At 39.1% G+C, this 23,477-nt stretch overlaps 2 protein-coding genes across 2 annotated transcripts in view; one reads left to right on the top strand and one right to left on the bottom strand.

The window, feature by feature from the left end:
- Nucleotides 1-422: 422 nt before the first annotated feature.
- Nucleotides 423-7,772, bottom strand: LOC146332188 (kelch-like protein 10). Its single transcript, XM_084743479.1, has 5 exons — nucleotides 7,582-7,772; nucleotides 5,838-6,324; nucleotides 4,736-5,344; nucleotides 2,260-2,409; nucleotides 423-815 (listed from the first exon to the last, which is right to left on the bottom strand). The coding sequence occupies exons 1-5, from the start codon at nucleotides 7,770-7,772 to the stop codon at nucleotides 423-425; spliced, it is 1,830 nt and encodes a 609-aa protein (XP_084599605.1).
- A 2,987-nt stretch (nucleotides 7,773-10,759) lies between these two features.
- il17rd (interleukin 17 receptor D) overlaps nucleotides 10,760-23,477 on the top strand; it is a 37,111-nt gene continuing 24,393 nt past the window's right edge. Inside the window, exon 1 of the mRNA XM_084740157.1 lies at nucleotides 10,760-10,905. Coding sequence (XP_084596283.1) covers nucleotides 10,786-10,905 — 120 coding nt within the window. The 5' untranslated portion in view covers nucleotides 10,760-10,785. The remainder of the gene's footprint in view (nucleotides 10,906-23,477) is intronic.

Below are 23,477 nucleotides of genomic sequence, written 5' to 3'. Positions count from 1 at the left end.
TTAAAAAAAATTAGTATTTAACATTTTGGGTCTCCTGTAAAGAATTTCATTCTTAATTATTCATTAATTAATTTAAGGAGGTAGTAAAAGAAAAAATATAAACTTAAATTTACTATGAAATTACATGTTATAATACTTTACACTATATACATGAATCATGCAATTATTTGTTTGAATCTATAAGTGCAAAAAATAATGAATTCAGAGGTGCAGGTTTGTGTAAGTCCTTGAGGTAGTGCAGTACCCTGTTATCAGTCATACTACAGGTAACTATGATCTATGTATCATTACTATAAATACAGGTAAAGTATAAATAATAAATGCAATATAAAACAAACATGGAAATATACAGAATAATAACATCACTTCTTTTAAAATGCTGACAAATGTATTTATTTAAGAAAGACACTTAATGTCAGTTATCATGGCATGGTGGGTGACAAACGAGGACTGAGCTGAGGTTCAGGTGAATCCTCCTGCAGCTCCTCCTCACCGGGGGCCGTCGGGGAAAAACGAGGGAACAATTTCTCCGCCACGCTGTAGAGTCCATGCAGCACACAGCAACTCAGGCCTCTGCGGGGCATCTCCAAGGAAGCGGCAGGGAACCACAAACCAGCCTGCGGATTGTAGTACTCCACATCTAACATTGGAGTTGCACCTCGGCGCAAGCTGCAGCTTCCTCCGACCGCAAAGAGATAGTCATCCACCACCCCAATGCCAAAGTGATTGTGGGGGACGCGCATGAAAGGCTGCAAGTCCCACCTGTCGGACAAGGGGTCGTACATCTCAGTGCTCCCACTGCTACAGCCACCAACCTGGGAGACAAAGTGTTCAATGTGAGACCCGTGTTTCAGTATAAAGGCTCATTTATACTTTATGTATGAAATTAAATATGTCCATTTCAAACAATGAAACCATCACTGCCACATATGTACATACATCCTTTACACTGGCATGGATGTTAAGCAATAAATCCACTAGAAGGCGCTGTTTAGAGTCAAACGTTTCTGACAATGCTGGAGGCACACTGTAGGCTTTTCTGGTACTTAAGCATTTTTTAAACTTCTCTGTCGAGGGTTTGTACGGCTACTGGAAATCCTTGAACACTAATGGTATGAAGGTAAACAAGCTAACAGCTGTTACCTTTTCTTTTGCAGTGACTGGCATACCAATGAGCATGGTGGATGAGGTAATGTGATCTCTGATTTCATCTGGTCCGTTGAAACAAACTAATAGCTGCTGACCGCACACTGTTAACTCAGTCCGCTTCTCTGGCTTCGACACGCCATATTTTATTTACTGTTCACTACTTGGTGAGCAGGTACAGCTAGATGTAGCACTTTACTCCTAAAAGCATATAATTTTTATTCATTGTATTGCACATTTTATTTACCACTTTTATATGCAGCCAGGTTCGGGGTCCAGGACAGTTTTTAAGTTCAATATCACATGTGAAAAATCCAATTTTAAATGCTCACATTGTGTGTGTGCGGTTTTCAGGGCTCTATGCATCTCATTTCATTTATTATTATCTTACTGCGCCACCTTGGTGAGCAGAATCAGCTGAAGGTTACTTCAAAAAGTATTGAATTTACCACCTTTATATGCAGTACAATAATAATGCTACTGTAGTAAAACTCAGAGTGTGACTGACATGTGATGTAAATTGTTTTTGGAAGCATGAATCATGATATACATTCATGCAGGCTGTGATTCAACTTTTTCTCATGGTCTAGTGTTAAAAAAAGCAAACAAAAATTGCAATAAATTGTAATACTGAATTGCAGTTCTTGCAGATTCGCAATATCAAACCAGCAACCAAGTATTGTGATGTGAAGAGATGTATCTTCCCTTAACTGTGACATTTATTGTCCACTTTTCCCATGAATTTGTGATGTGGTGTTTCCTGAAGGCCTCGTGTCTGATGAAAAATGAGCTAGCGCAGTATGTATTAGTATTATATCATTAGATCTGTCAAAGCACTTCTGCTTTCTATTCACTCCAAAATTTTTGTTTTTGTCACAGTCTGACTTTTGTTTTTTGGTTTTTCTGTAAAGATCACGTAAGCAGTTTGAGTAGGTTTTCTAAATCCATACTTAAGTTGCACTGATATAATGGCAAAATGTACTGTTTGCTGTTATTGTGACATGTTGAGGACGTGAAGCAGTCAGGCTGTTTGTGAAACTCTAATGTTGTGTTGGTGAAGGTTCACGTTGTGGGGATAAAACTTGGTGGCTCCACAGGGAGCCACACACTTACTGCATAGATGCACCCTCCGTAGGCAGCGACTCCCAGGCCATGTCGCTGAGACAGCATGGGGGCGATCATGGTCCACTGGTTGGCGTTTGGGTCAAAGAATTCAGCCGTGGAGACAATTTGTGTCCCGTCGAAACCCCCGCAAATGTACACCTACAGAAGAGTCCGGGACAGTTACAGTTAATGTGGATTCCACTGCAGATACAGGCAAGATAAATACTCGAAAAATTTAATCTGTAACACACTTTTTAAGTTGCTCAAGATCTGTAATGTGATCCAATTGTGTGAATTTGCTTTTTTAAGAGTAAGGGCTTTATTTTTTAACAACTTAAATGTCCTTTCATGGTTATAAACCCTCAGAGAAACATGCCTCATTCAGAGATTACTTAGAGAACCAGACTTCATTAAGCTCAGATATTTACATGTGAATTAAAGGACCACTGTGTAGGATTTAGTGGCATCTAGCGGTGAGCCTGCAGATTGTAAACATTAGGGCAAAAGGCCATATCTAGAGCCAGTGTAGGTTTGTTTGTTCTGGCTTGCTGTAGAAATATGGCGGTGCAACATGGCGGCCTCTGCCCATGAATCCCCATAAATGTCACGCACTGGATCTTTAAAACAAGAGTAGACAAACAAAATTTAAACTCAAAGTTGGGAACAGCGACCCCTGTGGCCACTCAAACTTACAAAATAATTGTAAATGCTGAAATTTTTCTTTGATTTACTTAAAGCTACTGTAAGGAACATTCATATTTTGTTGATTCTGGAGGCTGCTGTGGAATAATTGGTAGTGCTTCCTCTGTAATAACCGCAAAATATGACGTCAGAAATAAAATGATCTAAATAAAAATCTCCTCCTGCTCCTTTTTAGCTGGCTGACATGCTACTCACTGTAACTCTGTGTAGGAAAATGTAACTAAAAGTAATATATAATCTGATTTCACAGAGAATCCGAGGTGGAGCCAGTCTTCCTCTGGATAGACTCCTTAACTTATGTAGGTCATTTAGAGGCATCAGTGTTGAACTGAGACTGTTTTTTAACCAGTTAAAACTCTTTGTAGTAACTTTAATAAATTTAAGTTTGGTTTACCAAATGTTATTCCCTCTTTTTTGCTTTTCCCACCTGAGCCAGTGTTGTAATATAACATTATAAAGTCCTGAAACTGACCCAGTGACGTATTTTATGGAGGAATATCTCTCTTAACTTTGTTCACACTTGTCACCTTAAACTACCGATCATACCAGATCAAGTACAGTTACAGCAGCAAAGTCTCCTGTGTGTATTGAACTGAGCAAACATGCGCTTTGCAACCACGACCATGACCTCCCTGTCCAATGAAAGTGACGTCGCTAAGACACAGGCTGGGGGAGTAACAGATTACATGTAATGTATCTAATCTGGATACAAATCAGATAATTGTATTCCATTACACTTAATAGATAAAAAGATATAATCAGAATACAGATGCATTTAGTAAAAATGGGGATTATTACACTATTAGGAATAAAATTTTAAAATAAAGAATGACATATTTCCATGCACAGTGCTCACACAGTTGCTAATTCATTATAATGGCCTCTAGTGAAAAAATGCTTCACTGGGTGGAAATTTCACAATTTTTTTGTCTTTAAATCAATCAGTCAATAAATTGTGCACAACAAGGGAAGGAACAAACCAATAAATGTAACAGCGAACATAAAACATTTAACTGCAACAATTAATTGATTATTAATCAACTATTAAATTAATCTGCATCATTGATAATCGATTAATCACTTTTTGATTTCAGCACACAGACGTACACCCGTGTGCTCCACATGTTTGGACCTATTTTTCAACTAACAATTTTGTGACAGGAATAATTAATTAATTAATTGTTTTAGGTCTTTTTTTTTTTAATAAAAAGAATATCAAAGTTCTTTGATTTCAGCTTTTTAAATGTGAATGTTTTCTGGGTTCTTTACTCCTCTCTGACATTAAACTGAACATTTTTTGAGTTGTGGACAAAACAAAACATTTGACATTTTCCATTTCCACCATTTTCTGACACTTTATGGACCAAACAACTAATTCCCTGATTAATAAATGATGAAAATAATCGTTCCGGCCCTAAAAACACTAGACTAAACAATGTCACTATATTTTATATTGAGGTAATCCAAAAGTAACGGAAAGTAGTCAAGTTATATCACTCTTATATGGTGATACTTGGATTACACTACTGGCTACATGTAATTAGTAACTATCGGAAAACATTTTTAAAATAACCCTCCCAACCCTGGTAGGACATATACACCACTCACCTCAGACTGGTTAGAGTAAAACTTAACAAAATAACCCCCCCTCCAACATGAAGAAATTGATTCACGTGAACATTATGTCAGACTGAATGATGATGTGCAAACAACATTAATTCAGTCTGATTATCAGGCCAGTTTTGGTTAAATTGACACCCTCTCAATTACTGCATTCACTCACCTTGTTATTTAGCGTTGCAGAACTGGCCTCAGACCTCCTTGAATGCATGGATGGCATTATGGACCACCGGTTAGTTTTGGGATTGTAGCACTCAACAGTGCGATGGTAAGAGCGTCCACTGAAGCCTCCCATGGCATAAATGCGCCTGTTGTGCACAGCAACACTGACATGGCTGCGGCGGGAGGACATGGAGGCCACCTGGTGCCACGTGCAGGTGACGATGTCAAACTTTTGCACTGTGTCCAAGTGACCATCATGCATGCAGCCACCGATTAAGTACACATAGTTGTTGAGGACAGCGGTACCGTGGTGAGAAGGCCAAGTGTTGTCAGTGTTCACAGTGACCCAGCGGTCAACTCGGACATCATACGCCTCGAAGGTGGTCACGGGAAGGACGCCATTGTTGCCTCCGGTGACCAATAAAATGTCAGGAGGTAGGCGTGGGCAGGTCATCGGGTGACTGTAGATAGATTTTAAGTGTGTCCTGACTTTAATATGGGCTGCCATTGCGTCATCGATGATGGCTACACATTCAGCGTTGTCTTTTATCAAAGCATTGCCCCTCACAAGCCGTAGCATGTAACCAGAGGTCATCGAGGCCAGCCGAATCTGGACAAATACAAAGAAGACAGCAGTTAGAAACAGTCTGACTAGATATCAACCTGGTATCAACCCAATATCTGTGTGGTAGGTACAGAGGTGGAATCAGGATGTTGTTAGCAGAGCTTAGCTGGAAGCAGGGGTAAATATATCCGTTATTTTGGAAGTAGCCATCAGAAGATGAGTACACTGTGGTCATAAAGGGATGGACTTGGTCAGCAACAATACTCAGGTAGGCTGTGGGGTTTAAATGATGCTCAGTTGGTACTAAGGGGCCCAAAGTGTGCCAAGACAATATCCCTCACACCATTACACCACCACAGTTTCCTGTTCTTAGTTCTTAACTTAATCTTGTTTTATAACTCTGTGTTTTATAATGATGAATGAATTACCTTGTTTTTCTTGCTAGGCCTCAGCAGAACAGTTGGGCTGTTTCTATAAAAATGCTAACCAGTGCATGATCTGTCAAGCTGACTACATCTGCAGCTGACTTATCGATTACCTTGGGCAACAGCACGGAGAGGTGGCCTCGTCTTTGGTCAGGCAGGTGGTTAATCCAGCGGAAGACAACTTCAACCACCGTGTGTTCTCGTATCACGTTGAGTTGATCGCTCTCAATGAGGGCAGTCAGCTGCTCCACAGTCAGCTCCAGGAGCTCCTGAGAGGCGTGCACTGCCGTGACGAAATGGTGCAGGATGTAGTGGAAGACCTTTTGCCTCAGGTCGGGGCAGTAGTAGAAGTCCACCAGCCTCCAGATCCCGATGCAGTTCCTCGGGCACAGCTGGTCTTCCAGGAAGAAGCAGCAGGCCTGAACGATCCCCGGGACCAAGAACTGGTCTCCAGCGGCCAAGAGCTCCACCACATTCTCCTTTGTCACTGTAACTGAGTGGGTGTAGGCGTAATTGATGATGAGCTTCATCATCTCAGGCGACACCCCGGGGATGGTGTATTGCTCCTTTGAGATCGCCCAGGCACCGGTGAAGAGAGTACTGTATAGGATCGGGATTCAGAGACATCAGGGTTTTAGAAAGTCAGCTGTACATAACGCTGTCAGAACATCTGGACCAGGAAGTCTGGGCCCTAGTCTACAAATGTAGATAACTGCGTTAGCTTGAGCCTGGATTTTTAAGTTCTTCAAAGCTGATTTAAAATTTATCTGGGGCTGTTTACATAGCAACAAGTCTTCAATCCAAACTTCAGTGGATGCTTGTTCACAGCTAAATCATGACCAAGACTTTTAAACTCCGTAAACCAATACTATGGATGCACAATTAATACTGGGACAAATTAATTAGTAGCAGCTAACAGGAAATTTGCATTATTATTTATTAATGCAATACTGGAAAATTTATAACTATCTGATTTGACAGATTATCTCAAAGCATTTCACTTGAATTCATGGGCAAAATCCTCTATAAGCAGTAAACTGAATATTTTTGGGTTGTGAGTACAACAAGACATTTGAGGACATCATCTTAGGCTTTGGGAAACACTGAATGGCATTTTCACAATTTTCTGACATTTTTTTAATTTATCACTGAATCAAGAAAATAATCAACCGATTAATCAACTATGAAAATGAGAGATAGTTGCAGCCCTAATTACCAGTGGTGGGAGAGGTACTATACTATATTACAAGTAAAAGACGAGTAAAAGTGCAGAGGTATTAGTATCTAAATGTACTTAAAGTACAGAAATTAAAAGTCTTCATTATGCAAAATGGCTCATTTTAGAGTAGTGTATATTACACTGCCTGGCCAAAAAAGTCACACTCTAATTTTTCATTGGACCGCCTTATCTTTGATTATGGCACACATTCACCATGGCATCATTTCAGTAAGCTCAACATTGGTGCTTTTTTTTGGCCAGGCAGTGTATATTACTGAATTATAATTATTTCTGCATGAATATCTAGATCAATTTAACATGGCAGCTGGTTAAAGGGAGGCTTATTTTTTACAGTATGCACTGCTGGATATCTCGTGAATTTCACCGTGGGATCAATAAAGTCTTTATCCATAACAAGATATCATATTTTATTTGTTTATTATGTTTTGTTTTATAAATCTGAATCTGCAAAGTAACAAGTGACTAAGTTTTTAGTTAAGTTAAAAGTACAACGTTTCCATCTGGATTTGAGTGTAGAGTAGAAGTATAAAGTAACATAAAATGAAAATACTCAAGTACTTCAAAACTGTACTTGACAAAATGCACTTGGTTAATTTCCACTGAGATAACGTACTCACCAAAAGTACGAGCTGCAGCTGCAGAGGATGATCTTGTGGGCTTTGAACTCAACGTCGTCCACCCTGATCACCACATCACACAGTTTTCCCTCCAGGTAGATTTCATTTATGGCTTCAGATGCCGTGTCTTTCATTCTTCTCTCCATTTCACATCTTTCAGAATTGGTGGAAGTTTCTCCCTGTTCAATCATTTTTTTTTTTTGTCTTTGTTTTGAGTCAGTCAGATAGTTTTCTGTCTTGCTGGTTAGAGATGTTTTCTGATGTGTGCTGCTCACCAGCTACTTGTAAAGTCTCAACATTCCTCATGACGAGATTCTAGAAGGTTTTATTGTGACATCACAGAATCTGGAACTGACTGAACTGTTACACAAGTAACTCATTAGCATAAAAGGCTCCAACTTTATATTCAGGTCCAATAAATACTTATTTGCCAGTTTATTAGGTACATACCTAGGTATATGTACTATGTTACAATTCATGATACTTTGTACTTCTAGTCCACTACATTTCAGAGGGAAATCATGTACTTTTTTCCATTAAACCTGCTATAGGGCAGATAAAAAGAAGTAGGAGGAGATTTTTATTTTCATAATGATATTTTTTACAATTATATTTTGGTTATAGCAGTGGAAACACAACTGCCTTTATCCATAGCGGCCTCTTGTAGTAGCTTTAATTATTTTTTTGTGCAAAAATGCCAGAAACACTGTGTGACATGTGAACATTTGCAGCTTTTCTGTCTTAAATGACAAATTATAATTTCTGTTTTTATCTGTTGGTTGGACAAAAGACATTTGAAGGTTTGTGTGACTAACTGTTGTTCGCATTTCTCACTTAATAACTAGAACAAGGAAATAAGCATCCGATAATGAAGATAATCATCAGTTAAGGTAGTCAAAAATAGTTTAAAAAATTGTCTCCACCTCAGCCAACTACAAGAATAAGAACCACAGATTATAGTGATGAACACTTGAGTGCACCAATAATAAAATACATGAAAATAAATTTTAACTAAATGAGTCTCCATAGTTACTTTTTTACTTCAACTGAAGTAAGGGAGAACTTTGACATGTAGTAGTATACACTGGGGCTGGCTATCCTTTGAAAAAATATGATATTAGTACCAATACCATGGAGTACTTCATTCAGTACCTTTTTTTTCAAAGATTCTTCTTTATGGAGAAAGTTTACAGTGATTGGCTGAGAGCTAAACCATATAAATGGTAATTTTCTTGTGGATCTGGGTGGCAAAAGCATTGATCATTTGACTGCAGAAAAATTTTGATACTACCTGGTACTGGGTTATTTCAATCAATACCTTAAAAGTATTGAGTACCGGTGCCTTGTCCCAGTATAAACTATAGAATTCCAACTTTTTCTGAAGTAAAGGATCTGAGTTTTTCTTCCACTACTGTCAGAGATTTGAAAGACAGACTTGGTGAAGTGTTGTTACTAACTTTTTCCACTAGAGGGGTGTATCACTGGGCTTCAGATCCTGTCAGGAGTCCTGAGTCAAATTCATGAACAGAAATGATGAAGGACAGATATGTGCTCACTTATTTATCTGCATTTGCAGAATAACAGTAAAAGAATCAGTGCTGTATTTACTGTTTGCTTTTGACTTGTAATATTTTGCTGTTTTTGTCTGCTGAGTAAAACTTAAGAAACATGAGAGGAACCCCAGAAGGGAACAGGTTGCATTAAATTTTATATCAAAGTAAACAATCAGATTCAACATTTGTTTTTTTGTTTGTTAATTTATTTGTATTCCCTTTAGCAGGTGTATCACAGCAGCTCTTCAATGGATCCTTATGAAAATATTCATAGTTACCATAGAAATCAACAGCATTGACACAAAACATACAAATGAATTCCATGTCTTCACTGAATAGTTTATGACAGTATGTTGGACTGAGTTCGTTTTTATTAAATAAGGTAATTCTGTGTGTCAATACAAATATAAAGAGTCTTTGCAATTACGGTATTTTAAAACAACCTGAATAACACAGCATCTATGTAAAGACCAACAATAGGTTTAGAAAAGCAGAATAATCAGAATAATTTTGGATATGTGAAGTGTATTTCCAGCTTGCTTCTGATATGTAAGTAGGACCAGAGTGTAGGACTTAGATTTAACTTTAATCCAGCCTGAAAAGTTGAGCCCGAACAGGCCCAAGCCCAAAAAATTCTGTCCGAACTCGACCTGGACCCGTCCCTCATTAGCATATTTCAGCCTGAACCTGATTACAGCCTGACATTTTTCTTAACAAGCTTCCCTCTATGGACCAAACAGTAATAGGATTTGAACTGACAACAAACTGGGGAGAAAAAAATAGAAAAATATTACTAGTACTACTGATAATAACAATACAGTCCAAACCCAACTTAAACCCATGAAATATGTGAGAAATATAGCCTGACCCAACGAAAACCCACCCGGGTTCCATCGGGTTCCATCAGTTCAGGTACAGATCTCAAACTCTATTTAGAGGCACCTAGCTGTGAAGTTGCAGGTTATGACACACCTCGTCTCACCCTCCCCTTCCATAGGAGAACCTACACAAAACCTTCATGGGCTTACGCGGGTTTGGGCTGTATTATACTATACTACATATTATAATATATGTATTATGGTATAGTAGAAGTAGTAATTTTCTTCCATTTTTCTCCCCAAGTGCCACTTCGAATCCTACTACTGTTCGGTTTGTTAAGAAAAATGTTGGGCTGTAATCGGGTTTGGGCTGAAATACGCTAATGAGGGACGGGTTCGGGTCGGGCTCAGACAGAATTTTATCAGGCTCGGGCCTTATTGGGCTCAACTTTTTAGGCCCGATTACAGTTCCACTATAAATATGCAAATGCAAAAAAAACAAAAAAAAACAAAACAGTATTACAATCCAGAACAGGGTGATTTTTTGGGTTTACAATTTTATAAAATAATAATTTTATTTTTGTGTATATCTTTTCATGTTTTTGTTTGTTTGTTTGTTTGTTTGTTTTTCTTCCTCACAGGTTATAGGTCTTTGAAGAAGTGAGGACCGGACGAAATGTTCTCACCTTCATGGTCTAAAACTGAAACGAGTCCCCACAAACAAAATTGAATACACACACACACACACAGAGACACACACACCTCCTCCTCCTCCTCCTCCTTTCTGCTCTCCTCTCTTCTCCCTCTCAGAGTTGTTCAGACTTCAGGGAGGAATGGCGGCCCCTCGGAGTTTCTTCATCTCTCTCTCCGGTTTATTTCTGCTTTTATATCTTTCTTGTGGATCTACGACCTCCGGCAGCAAAAGAGCAAACCAGGACCGATGCGGCTACAAGGTAAAACACAAATTTATACTTTTATTCGTGCTCTTTTAACGAGTTTTAGTTGGTTAAATCTGCTGCTGCTGCTGCTGCGTCGTCTAAAGTCTCCAAAAAAAGTTTTCGGTTCCGTCTGTTTTCTGTCTCATCTGCTGGACTTGTCACGTTAACCAACATCCAGTTTGTCTGAAACTAAGCTAGCAAATTAAACGAACTTAAGTTTGGAGATATGTTTTGTCCAAACAGCCGTAACTCCGCAGTGTTGTTAAAGTCAGGTTGCGTCAGTCACGCTACCTTTCTCACCTGTCTGTCGGAGCTGGTACGTTAGCTCCGGTTCGACACAAATTTTACGTAACTTTAGAAACCAAACTCTAGTTTGAAAAAGGGCTAATTTAAAGATTACTTGTTCTACTGTTAATGTACAGTCCTTGGGGAAGAAATTTAAACATTCTCAAACTTAAGTCGGCTGTTTTATTAAATTCGGCACACGTCTAATCTACCATAATGGATTTAAATCTAATAAAATCTCAATTTTATAACCCGTTTACACTGGCTGTCTCCCAAACGCTGCTGGGGAAAGACAGCATGTTTATATGGTAATCTGTACGAAAACAGGTTGATATTCAGCTCTATGCTGAACTAAAAAGTGACTCCAAACGCTCTTATTTTGTGATTTATTGGCTTACATTTTGAGATGTCACTTTGTTCAAACTGTAATAAGACAAGAACAAACCTTTACATGTCACAATCAGAGAAATTAATGTTAACAGTGTCCTTAAAGTCAAGACTATTCACTCTGCTGTCCTACCTGTCCCGTCTTTGAAGAGTTTAGACGTGCTTTTCTCAGCTTTAAACCAAACTCCTTTAAAGAAAGACATAATAAGATGTTTTCTCCCCTTTAAGCAAGTTTTATTATCTTAACAGTATTTTTTAATTTATCTGGTATATTTTAAGTTATATTCGGCATATATCTAATTCACAAAATAGCCTATAATTGCAATAAACTCCAGCAGCCAATGTACAGAAGATAGATTTTTGCAGGTTAAACAAAACAAGAGAATCAGTGGTTAAGGAGAAATAATTAAATAGCTTCTGCTTGGTGCTAAATTACATGATTTCAGACGGATCTTTTCCATTCATGGTTTTGGGGAATTGCTGTAGTAAAGCTGATTTCCTGCCCTTTTGTGTGTTCTGTTAAAAAACATTTGATGTGGAAAACAGGAATATGTGCACCGCCTCCACACTGCTGTTCTGCCTTTGCACTTCACAGCAGCTTTGTTTCTGGACATGAATGAACCACTATTTAGCCTGCACCTTCATCCGAGATCAAAATGTGTGTGCACTTTGAAAAAAGTTTAGCCCGCACAAAAGACAACTTTCACATAGCTCAAAATTTGATGGCATAACAATCTTTACTCTTTTACTCTCATTCAAACATTCACTCAATTTTTTTTTACTGATGTACATACATGTTTTCTGAATTATAAAGAGTTATTGATCTTATTCTATAGATTTTTTTGCTTTTTTTGTTATGATGGTCAGGTTACAATCTCGAATATCTACGGTGTCAACTATTCCACTAAAACAATAGTAGACCCATTCTTTAATGTACAGCTTATTGAACACTCATGTTAAGTTTTCTTCATCATTGAGAAAAAGTGGACTTCATGTTATTGCAAGTAGCTGCTGTAGGGTCACATGTTGCCATAGTAACCATAGAGTATTTCAGTAGTAACTGTAGTAACTAGTTTCAACTTTTTACCCTCATTTATACCATAGCTGAGCAGAGTGGTGTTAAGTTCAGGTGACGTCACCTGTGTGTGGATGTTCACGGCTTTATCAATTATTTTTACTTCATTTTCTTGCTTAATCAAAAACTGGTCATTAAAATTTCTAACAGTCTTCAAAGGTTTTGGTTTTGTCAGTATATCAGTCTAGAAATATTCAGTTTACATGCTGGAGAAACTTGAATCAAACTAGAGCTGCAACGATTAATTAATTATTAATTGATTATTAAATTAATTGTCAACTATTTTGATAGTTGATTATTCAGTTTGGGTATTTTTTCAAGAATAATAGTCCAAATTCTTTGATTTCAGCTTATTAAATGTGACTATTTTCTGTTTTCTTTACTCCTGTTTGGCAGTAAACAGAATATGTTTGGATTGTTGGGAAAACAAAATATTGAGGATGCCAACTTGGGCTTTAGGAAAACACTGATTGACATTTTTCACCATTTTCTGGCATTTTTCTGACCAAACAACTAATCATTTAATTGAGAAAATAATCATTAGTTGTGATCCTAAATTGATGTTTGGCATTTTAGTTGTTTGGTAATTAGAATAATTGCCGAACAATATTCTCTTAATCATCTAATAGATCAGAGCTGCAGCTAACACTTATTAACTGTTTAGAGTAAAATGTCTAAAAAAAAAAAAGAGTGAAAATGCTCTTCTTAATTTCTTAGAGCTTAAAGTGATGCCTTTAATTTGCTTTTCTTGTCCAACTAATGGCCCAAAACCTAAAGACCCTTCATTTACTATCATATATCTAAATAATAAAAAAAAAAATAGTGAAAAATGTCCATCACAAACTCTTTAAGACCTGGATAGTGTTTTCAGTGGGGCTGCAACTAATTAATCTGTTTATTTTCTCAATTAATGGAGTATTTTTTTTGTCTGTAACGGAAAATGGTGAAAAATGTCAATCAATGTGTCCCAGAACTCAAAGAGAGGTCTTGTTTTATTTTTCCCACAACCTAAAGATATTCAGTTTACTGTCAAAGAGGAGTAAAGAAACCAGAAAATAATCACCTCAGTCACCTTGGTTTCGTCGACCAACAATCTAAAACCCAAACGTATACAGCCCATGATCGCATATCAGAAGAAGAAAAGTGGCAAATCCATACGTTTAAGAAGCTGTAACAAGCAAATGTGTGACATTTTTACCTGAAAAATGACTGAAACGATTAATCAATTATCATTTCGACTGATTGATCAACTGCTGCAGCTCTATAAAGGACTATTAGATCAATTATGTGAAGATTATAAAGTGTTTGAGAGGATTCTTTTTCATGTTTGTAATGTGGAAAGTAGCATTGGCCGATCATTTGGGTGTGTGTGTGTGTGTGTGTGTGTGTGTGTCTGCGCTCTAGAGGTTTTAATTTTCCTGTGTTGATAGATGACTCCTACCTGCCTTTGATGCTGTGTGTGTGTGTGTGTGTGTGTATGTCTGTGTGCGTGTGTGTATTATCCTAGTTTCCTCTCTCTGGCTTTGAAGTGTTTTCTACAGGAAGCTTCACACTGTTTACTCTGCTGAAACATTCCTTCCTGCAACACCACCACCCCCTCCAACACGCACACACACACACACACACACACACACACACACTCTCACACCCTGTGTCTCTCTGCCACCGCCCCCCGCCCTCTCTCTCCCTCTCTCTCTCCTGCTTCCTCTCTCTTTTCAGAAACTCACACATCAAAGCCCACTGATGGGGGTGTGAGGACCTGCTATTCTACAGGTGTGAGGTTATTAGAGCTCTTTGTGTGTGTGTGAGTGTGTGAGTGTGAGAGAGAGACCTGTAAATGCTCTGCTAGTTTTACAAGTCGGCATCATGTTTGAAAGGGGCCCTGGCTGGGTGTATTTAGACAGAGCTATTAATTGACAAGGCATTTTTTTTTTTTTTTGCATCAGTGGCAAAAAGTTCCTTTATCACCTTTAAGCACAAAGTAATAAAATTTGTGTGAGAGAAAAGAAGACTTCTGCTCCTCCTCTTGGCTCCGTTTTCAGAAAATCTACACGTAACAGGAGACATTAGCCAATCGCACGTTAGTAACATAATTAATTGTTGAGTCTCATTACCAAAACATCAGTGTTTGACGACCTGGGAACGAGACTCAACAACCAGCCATCTTTCTCCCGAATCGCCGACCCGAGCTTTAAATAAATTCTTTCGCTGCTTTTCTGTCTTTTGTGGTGGTGCGCTGTTTATGTTTGCTGGTCAGACAAAAAAGGACGACTAAAGACATTACCCAAGTCTTAAATGTATTGATTGATGAGCATTTTCACTATTTTATCATTATTATTTTTAATTAATTTAGGCGTTTTTGCTCATGTGTACCTAAGCCTCATAACTTCTTATGTTTTTCTACAGTTTTTTTTTATTCTAGTTTTATTATTTTGTTTCTTTGCTTGTGAGACAAATATAGAAACACTTTGCATTGTAAGTGGGACATTTTTAGGTCTCCTGCTGCTTAATCAAAGGCTGAAATTGTTTATTTCTCTGATATTTTAATGGTTGTAAACATTTGTAATGGCTGTGTTCAGACCAGCATTAGCACTGTGTGACAGGAAGCTCTGCCTCCTCATTAATGTCAATGAGAATACTGCGTTGGAACTGTGGGGATGCCATCTCATAAATATGCAGTGTCGTCTACCAGAAAAGTGGAACCAGGGCTGTTTTTGGTCTGATCATTGCTGTAGACATCTTTCCTGTTTGATACCTTCACTGTCATTGCTGTTTTTCCTGCACATGTTCATTTTTTTATACCTTAATTTAATGCGGTCCGGAAGGATCTGGAAATATCGTGTGACAGTAACACAAATGAAATGAGTGTTGTTGTAAGTGACCTAGACATAAATGCACATATTCTCATTTCCAGTAAGTCCATATTTTAAGTTATTTTACTCATTTAGCATCTTATTTCTTCTTTTCCATATTTCTGACGAATATCGAGTTTTTGCAATTTTCCTTAAGGATCGTCCTCTAGTTATACTGACTCTTTTTTTTATTTTAAAGCAAATGTTTTGCCAGGTATCTGTCTCTAGTAGGTACATCACAGGGCAGATGTTTGGCATGTCCAGCAATGTCTTTTATTGGTGCTTTTGCACGGTCTCACAAAGGCTTTAGTTTAGTCCAGAAAACATGAGTCTAGTTTGCCTCCAGGTCACCACAGAGCCTCCAACATGGCTGCTGGATAGTCACCTGTCTGCTTTTGTTCTGGGGTGTACTGAAAAACTGAGGTGGACTCTTTCAGCTGGACTCTCTCCATCGTAGTGGTACTACATTATGTTACACACATTCTGAACCATTTTTCCATTAAAAGTATTTTTTTTTTAGCTTTATGTCTAAGCATTTTCTTTTGTGTGTAGCATTTAGCTTCCTCTGCTTTAACTTAGCAACCCAGTTAAAAGAGTATTCCTCTGATTGAGCATTGCACGTAAACATGGACAGTTGCGGTATCGGAGATCTCATCCTTTTTTATTCCATGCATTCTTCTTCCTTGTCAAAGCCCGTCACGTACTTTACCCACAATCCAACATGTGCACCAACAGTTAGGTAGAACTTTGATTTTCAAAGTGGGGACAAAGGCCCATGGATGTATAATTGAGAACCTGGATGCAGCGTCTCAGTCTTGCTTCCAGTTCTTCCCAGTGGCCACTCACAGTATTGCAGAAAAAATTCCCCTGTGACCCAAAAAGCTTTTTCCCCACAAGAGACATCTGTAAAACTGTTGCCAGGACACCTCGAACTGCAAACAAGGTCACTTATGACTCTTTCTGTTATGAATCTTTGATCCATGAAGATTTTTATATGTATAAAACTCTCTTAGCACAGAGAAAAGCGACATCGTCACAATAAAGTTTATCGGCTGAGCTGAAACTTGTGGGTGGAGCCAACAAGAGAAACACTGCTATGCATATTCAGTACGCTGCATACCCACCCAAGAAGTAAACCTGTGAGTGAGAATTTTTTGACAAATGTGCCAGGTGACCAATTCTTATTGGACTGAATAGACGCCATCTTTGCACCAGGTATTCTATTTTAAAGCCCCCAGAGCACAGCAATAATTTTTTATTATTATATAAATTACTACAAAATTTAACTTATAATGTGTATATATCATTTAAATAGTTTATAACTGGTTATGGATATTATGGTGGAAACACTACCGCATTAGTCCAAAGAGGCCTCCAAAATCAACACATTTTGAAATTTCCTTGCAGTAACTTTAAAATGTAATTTTTAGTGCTGCAACTAACAATTCTTTTCAGCGATTAATCGGTCAGCTATTTTCTTGATTAACTGATCATCAATTGGTCTATGAAATGACACAAAATGGTGAAAAATGGCGATCGGTGTTTGCTAAAGCCCAAGATCACGTCCGCAACTGTCTTGTAAAGAAACCAGAAAACATTAACATTTAATGAGCTGGAATCAGAGAATATTGACTTTTTTTGTCTTAAAAATTTACTCAAACTGATTAATTGATTATCAAAATAGTTAGCAATTAATTTAATGACTGATTATTCAATAAAGTGTTGCAATCTAGTAATTATTATTGCATTAATAAAAGTAAAGAAATATATTCATGAGTTGTTTTTTTGTCGTTTGCTGTAGTGTTGGAAATGGGTTTTTAAAGACACCTTGGCATGGAAAAGTTTGGGAACCCCCGAGGCAGAAGATTTTGGTATGTTGTGCTGGTTGTAGCTAATGCAGCTACAGACGTCTGCTAAACTCCTCCACACCCCCAGATATTTTTCATTTTCAAACTTCAGTCTTCAGATCCAACTGACACTGTCTCAAATCACTTGATCGCTTTATCAGACTTCGCAGAGCTCCCTCTGGAGACACAGCAGGCTTTAGAAAACTTCCTCAGACCTGAAAACTGACTTTGATGTGTGAAATCAGCTGTTTGTCTATGTGAACAAAACAGAGTTTATTTAATTTCTGAACCTGACGAAGGAGGCCGTTTCTTTGTTACTGGACGTTTCAGACAACAGGTTACTGCAGAGGGTCAGAATGATGGATGATTGAGGTCCATGTTAAGTCTCTCTGGTTAAACACATCTGCTGAAGCCATCACATCTGTCTCAGCGGAGGAAGACACACCAGGAAATCATTCAGCTTCCTCTTCTCTTTGTCCTGCTCTGGATTCTCCATCCTTCTTTCTCTCCCATCATTTTTAAAGTAGGTTTCCACTCTGTATCCGTGTCACGTATCCCATCATCCTCTTTGGCGTCGGTGTGTTTTTGGCATCAGGCAGCCTCGCAGGGCGTCACGCCTGGGTGGGCGTCCGATGTGAAACACGTGTGCTTTTTGGATTTTCTGGCGTCTGAATCAAGCAGAAGGTGAAGGATCGATGCTGGAACTTCACCTCTTACATAAAAAAAAACATCTCAGGGAAATATTTCTTCAGTGACAAATATCCTAAACAAGGTTTGAGGCTGAAGGAAATTTGTTTTTGTCTAAACTTGTAGGTGAAGGAAGTAGAAAACAACTGTGTGCGTTGGTCACGAGGGAACAAAATCAGCCCAAAAGGTTGTTGTTCCCACATGTCGGAGAACATTTGCATAAAGCTGAATCCTTCTCAACTTCCACATGCCACCCCCTCTGGGCAACTTTGGAGTCTTTCAGCTCTTGGCAGCGCCAGCATTATTCTTCAAGGTTCAAGAGATAGTGTCTTGTGCTGTAGTGTTAGAGTCTGAGTAAATGGGGTTTAGAGTCGTGGCAAAAAAGTTTGCAAGTCGAGGGTGCTCCACTTGATCAGCCAACCATCGTTATCAGCCAATATTTGTTCTAAATAGTTTTATCTGTTGTCTCTGTTGAGGCTGATCAGAGGAGCAGATCACATGACGAAGAGGCAGGGTCTAAAATCAACACTGGCCGAGCATCAAACGCAGGTCGATTTTCCATTTAGCGAGTAAATACTTGACTATACTGAAATCATCATATGATTAAAAAAAACTGTGCTGAGAATCTGTGTTTTAGTGTCATGTATGGGTTCCTTGCTTCAGTCAGCGACTGTCTGTGTTGGAGTTTGGCACACACACACACACACACACACATACACACACACACACACACACACACACACACTCTCCACATGGGGATCACGTGGTGCATTCAGGTACACCTTGAAACTTTGAATTTGACATCACTTTGTATGGCAAAACGCACGGACACTGACAGGGATTTTGAATGGCCACGAAGGTTTTTTAAAATGGGAAAGTTTCTATTCTCTATTCTTCTTCAGAGATTGTATTGAAAAAAATATCTTATTAAATTGTTGTCTGCAAACTCCACCATATTCTTGTACAACAGGTCCTAAAATACCTCTGTCACAGCTTTTCAAATTGTTTTCTATTTACACGCAATATACAGTGTTGTTAATGATAGTTAAAGGAGCAGTACGTAGCAACTGCAGGTCCAAAAATGAGTACAGCAGTCGAAATACCAAGTTGGAGCCTATAAAATGAGTTGAAATCCTATTCAATATACAGTCTATGGTTGAATTGAATTGTTTCCCCCTGCTCCCTCCTCCCCATATTTGAGGAAGCTCAGGCAGGCTGCAGGAGCACTGCAGGAGTACGAGACATGCTCAACATCTTAAATTAACAGCAGCAAGCGAGGACAAGTCCTATACTGTAAGCTGTATATTGTCTGTCATTGCAAAGTTTAGCCCACTGCTCTGAAAATACACACTCTGGAGTTGGAGTTCAGTCATCGCCTGCCAGACTCCATTAACATTTTGCACAATTTAATTGTTATACCCATCTCCTCCTTCTAAAAGATTATTGATGATTTCATAGGACTCATAAACAGACACTTACTCATGCAGCAAACGTTCTGCTTTAGTTTGAGCTGTAATTAAAGTGAAATGGGCAAACAAAAACAGCCTTGCCCGCCCCAGAATAGAAGTTTGAAAGGTGGAAACCTGGTTGGAGCGCTGATATCAGAGTAGCTCATATTTTAACTTAATGTTTCCTTGATCTCTGTTGACATGTACAAATCTGACAGAGTTGACAGAAAGCTGGGCATTTTTATTATTTTATTTGTCTCAAAGCAAAGCATGGATAAAAGCATAATTTTGGTAGCAGTACTAAATTTCAGCTATAGTAAACTCATGTTGAAAAACTTCAAACAATACCAAGCTATAGTAGAGACTTTATTTTCTCCACTGTAAAGAAGCATCTTTTCACTTTTTTAATGTTTATGTCATTGTGGAAGTCTGACTGATAAATCGTCTGCAGCATTTTGAACATAGCACTTTATCAGGATATATCTTGAGAAGAGGGCTGTGTGTTTGTCGCCTGTCCCAGCAGTCACACTCATGTGGCTCCGCCCACCCTCGGTAGCTCAGTTGGTGACTGTAAGTTAGGTCACATGACTGCATTCTCTGCTTTTGTCAGATCGGACCCTTAAATGTCGACTTTACCGCACATTTATGCCGTTGCTGGTGACCGATGTTGATTTGTGTCTCTCAAAGGAAGTCAGAGTTCATCCTCTGTAACGAGAGAGAGAGAGTCTTTTAAAGGACAAACTGTCTCAGCAGGAGAGAAATAACTCCTCCTGGGTGAGGAGGAGGAGGAGGGGGGGTTGTGATGAAGGAGAGGGGTGGGGGGTCATTGAGGAGCAGTCATGCAGGAGGAGGAAGCTGCAGGTTTTGTTCCTGTGGTGGGAAATCTCTGGTTGGCTGCTCCTGAACACACACACACACACACACACACACACACACACACACACACACAGTTTGCATTGTTGCACCTCACTTTTGTTTCCAGCTTTTTCTTTCTGGACTCCTTCCTCTTCTGGAGCTGCAGGGCTGAGATCAGATTTAATTTCTTCGTTCAGGAGCCGATCAATCGACAGATCAAATCAAACGTGACCTGACAAAGAAAATCTGATCACATCCGGTCACCTGACGCACGAGGAGGAGGAGGAGGAGGAATAACAACGTTGAATCGGTGCTGATCCTCCGTATTAACTTTCATGCAATTGTGTATCATGTTGACAGGACTGCAGTAAATCTAATTAACAGCTGGTTGCAGTCAGTTAGTTGGTTTTCAGACACTGAAACTGTGAATAATCAGTAAAGACACTGGAAATCTCACATCATGTGTTGGATTAATGTGTTCTCAGGCTGAGCAGCTCTTCACTGTGTCAGCAGTCGATTTAATAGTATCTGGTTTTTCCATCAGCGTGCACCTCAGATGATTTACAGATCTGCTTGACTCACAGGGACCCACCTAACCTCGTTCTTTACAAAGTTTCCATCAATACAAAAACTGCAAAACAGTAAAATAAAACACCCTTAGGGTTTTCCCTGAATTTGTTTTTGTTTTTGAAACAAAGGTGGCAGAGGCTGCAGAACGTACACGGTGTAAGCTACACAGTTTATGTACCTTTTACAGCGCTGTGCGCAAATCATGATTTGACAGGGATTTAGGGATTTAAAACTTTATTGCAAGACGGAAAAAAGAAGGTTATGACAAATGACAATGTTTATTTTGGCACGGGAAACAACATAAAGAAAACCTCTGATTCTCCCTGTGCTTTTCACTCTCCTGGCTCTATTTTTTTGTTTTTTTGATAAAATAAAATGGCACAGAGCTGCATGATGGAAAAAGTGAAGACAATAATGATGCCTTTGTGTTTTGGGTGGAATTTCCAACAAAAACCCCAAGCTACTATTACTCTTTATAGTGTAGTGGCACTCATCAAAGAATGAAACTGAGCATAGGTCTCTTAGGACAGCTCAGGCTGTGACTGTATGGATAGTTTCTGACTGCAGTGACAAAGCAACATATTACTGCAGGATGACAGTCAACCGCAACTGTCTTAATAATTACGTTTTATTGGACTTTATTGAAACATAATGTCATAAGTGCGGTGCAGTATAGCTCCTTTTAGGAATAGGGCAGTGCGTAAGTGTTTACGGTGTGCAAGTGAAGCAGAGCGAGCAGCAGGCTGTCGGTGCTGCCTCACTCACAGCGGAGCAGAAACTTAAACTTAGCAGCAAGCGGTCAGTCTGGCAGTAAACGTACAGTTCAGTTTACAGTGTGTCTGTTGATAAACGCTGCAGCTTCTCAACACCAAGAAAAGTCTCATCTGGTATTTTCCTGCTGCTGGAAATGTGAAAAGTAAGATGTGCAGGAAAGGCACAGGCTAACATGTAAGTTAATGCCAATGCTAACCTTTTTTCCTACACAGAATTGGCTTGATGTGATTGTTTCCCTTTCAGAAGCTTTGTAATCCAGCCTCAAACTGCAGCATCTTTTTGGTGATGTGGTAAAATAAATACTTAATGATAAATCCAGCACCAAATGTTCTGTATCTTCACTAGTTATTCATCAGTTTATCCATGTTGAAAACTGTTGTTGTTAGCATGTTGTTAGCAACCCCAAGATGCCTTGGGTCGAGTCTGTCGACCAATCAGAGGCTGTGTTCTTGACTTGTGTGTTGTAGCAGTGCTAATAAATCAATGCGCTGATCTCGACATGAGTTTCTCCTTTCAAAATAAAATTTGTGGTGATGATGGTCATGAGCTCAACCTGCTGTAGGCATCACATGACTGCAGTGTTGAGGTAATGTGTTTATCATCACAGCCCTATACAACCTCCACCTCGTCTACTGATGTTGTAGCAGAATCTGTTGTTTTTCTTTGAATAGCTGTTTTGTTCAGTTCATGTGTTCATATTGACCGACAACACTGGGAAAAAAATCATTGCATCAGAGCTGACCAGCTGATTAAAAGATATTTTCAATGGTGGAGAAAACGGTGAGGTGAAGAGAAAACACATCTTCACTCATCAGCGTCAGTGTGGACGTCAAAAACCATGTTTCTCTGGTGATGTACCAGGTGATCAGAGCTGGTCAGTTTGGATCCCCTTGGTGAACTTTGACCTGGGGTTTTGGTTAGGCCACTAGTAGCTGATTGAAGTCTGTGGTTCTACTGGCTAGTTACCCCCCCTAAAAAAATAAACACACACACACAGATATTCTAGTGTGGCCATTTTGTCCCATATGGTAGTGTTTGGAGGTGTGTGTGTGTCTATGTGTGTTTGTTTGTGTGTAAGAGACAGGAAGACATTAAGAGGAACAGAGCTGAGTTTTTAGCCCTGAGGCCTTTGCATGAACAAGACCCTCATCAACTTCACACACACACACACACACACACACACACACACACACACACACACACACACACACACACACACTGTGTTAGTGTAAGGCTCTTAGTGGCAGTTGAACTAAATCTGTTTTTAAGAATAAAAAGTTTTAGTTTGCCGACTTTGTTAATCAGATGCCTGTTAGCGCTCCTTAAAACCAGAAGGCAGGGCTGTCCCGATTATCATTTTCGGGCTTTGAAGCTTCAGTGAGAATTACCTGTGAATATTTAAAGCTTCATCTGTAGGGGTGGTGCGACAGGACAGCACAAGCTATTGTACTTTCCTCAAACTTGTTTACTTATAAACTTTGCTATTACTGTAATTTTGAGTCTAATGAAAGAGGAGGACAGGAGGGGAGACATCAACCCCAGCACAGATGGAGGATCAAGCTTGTACCTTTGTGCATGAGGAGCAGTAATCCTCCCTCGCAAGAATGCTTTTCTGTGGTTTTGAGACTAATACTGAGGCTACACCGAAATTGGCATGTATATGTGTGTTTTGTAAATGTGGGTAAACCTGCTAAAAACAGCTGATTGACCCTTTCCCCATCACCAGTAGACCTGTTTGCCTTTCTGATTTTTTCCCCCTGCAGCCCAGACTCAACTCATGTCTGTGCAGAAGAGCAGAAGGTTTTGG

This window comes from Lutjanus erythropterus, chromosome 2, assembly GCF_056507025.1.
Source record: "Lutjanus erythropterus isolate fLutEry1 chromosome 2, fLutEry1.hap2, whole genome shotgun sequence".
In the NCBI taxonomy this organism is placed as follows: domain Eukaryota; kingdom Metazoa; phylum Chordata; class Actinopteri; order Lutjaniformes; family Lutjanidae; genus Lutjanus; species Lutjanus erythropterus.
This window is presented reverse-complemented; position numbering and strand designations above follow the sequence as displayed.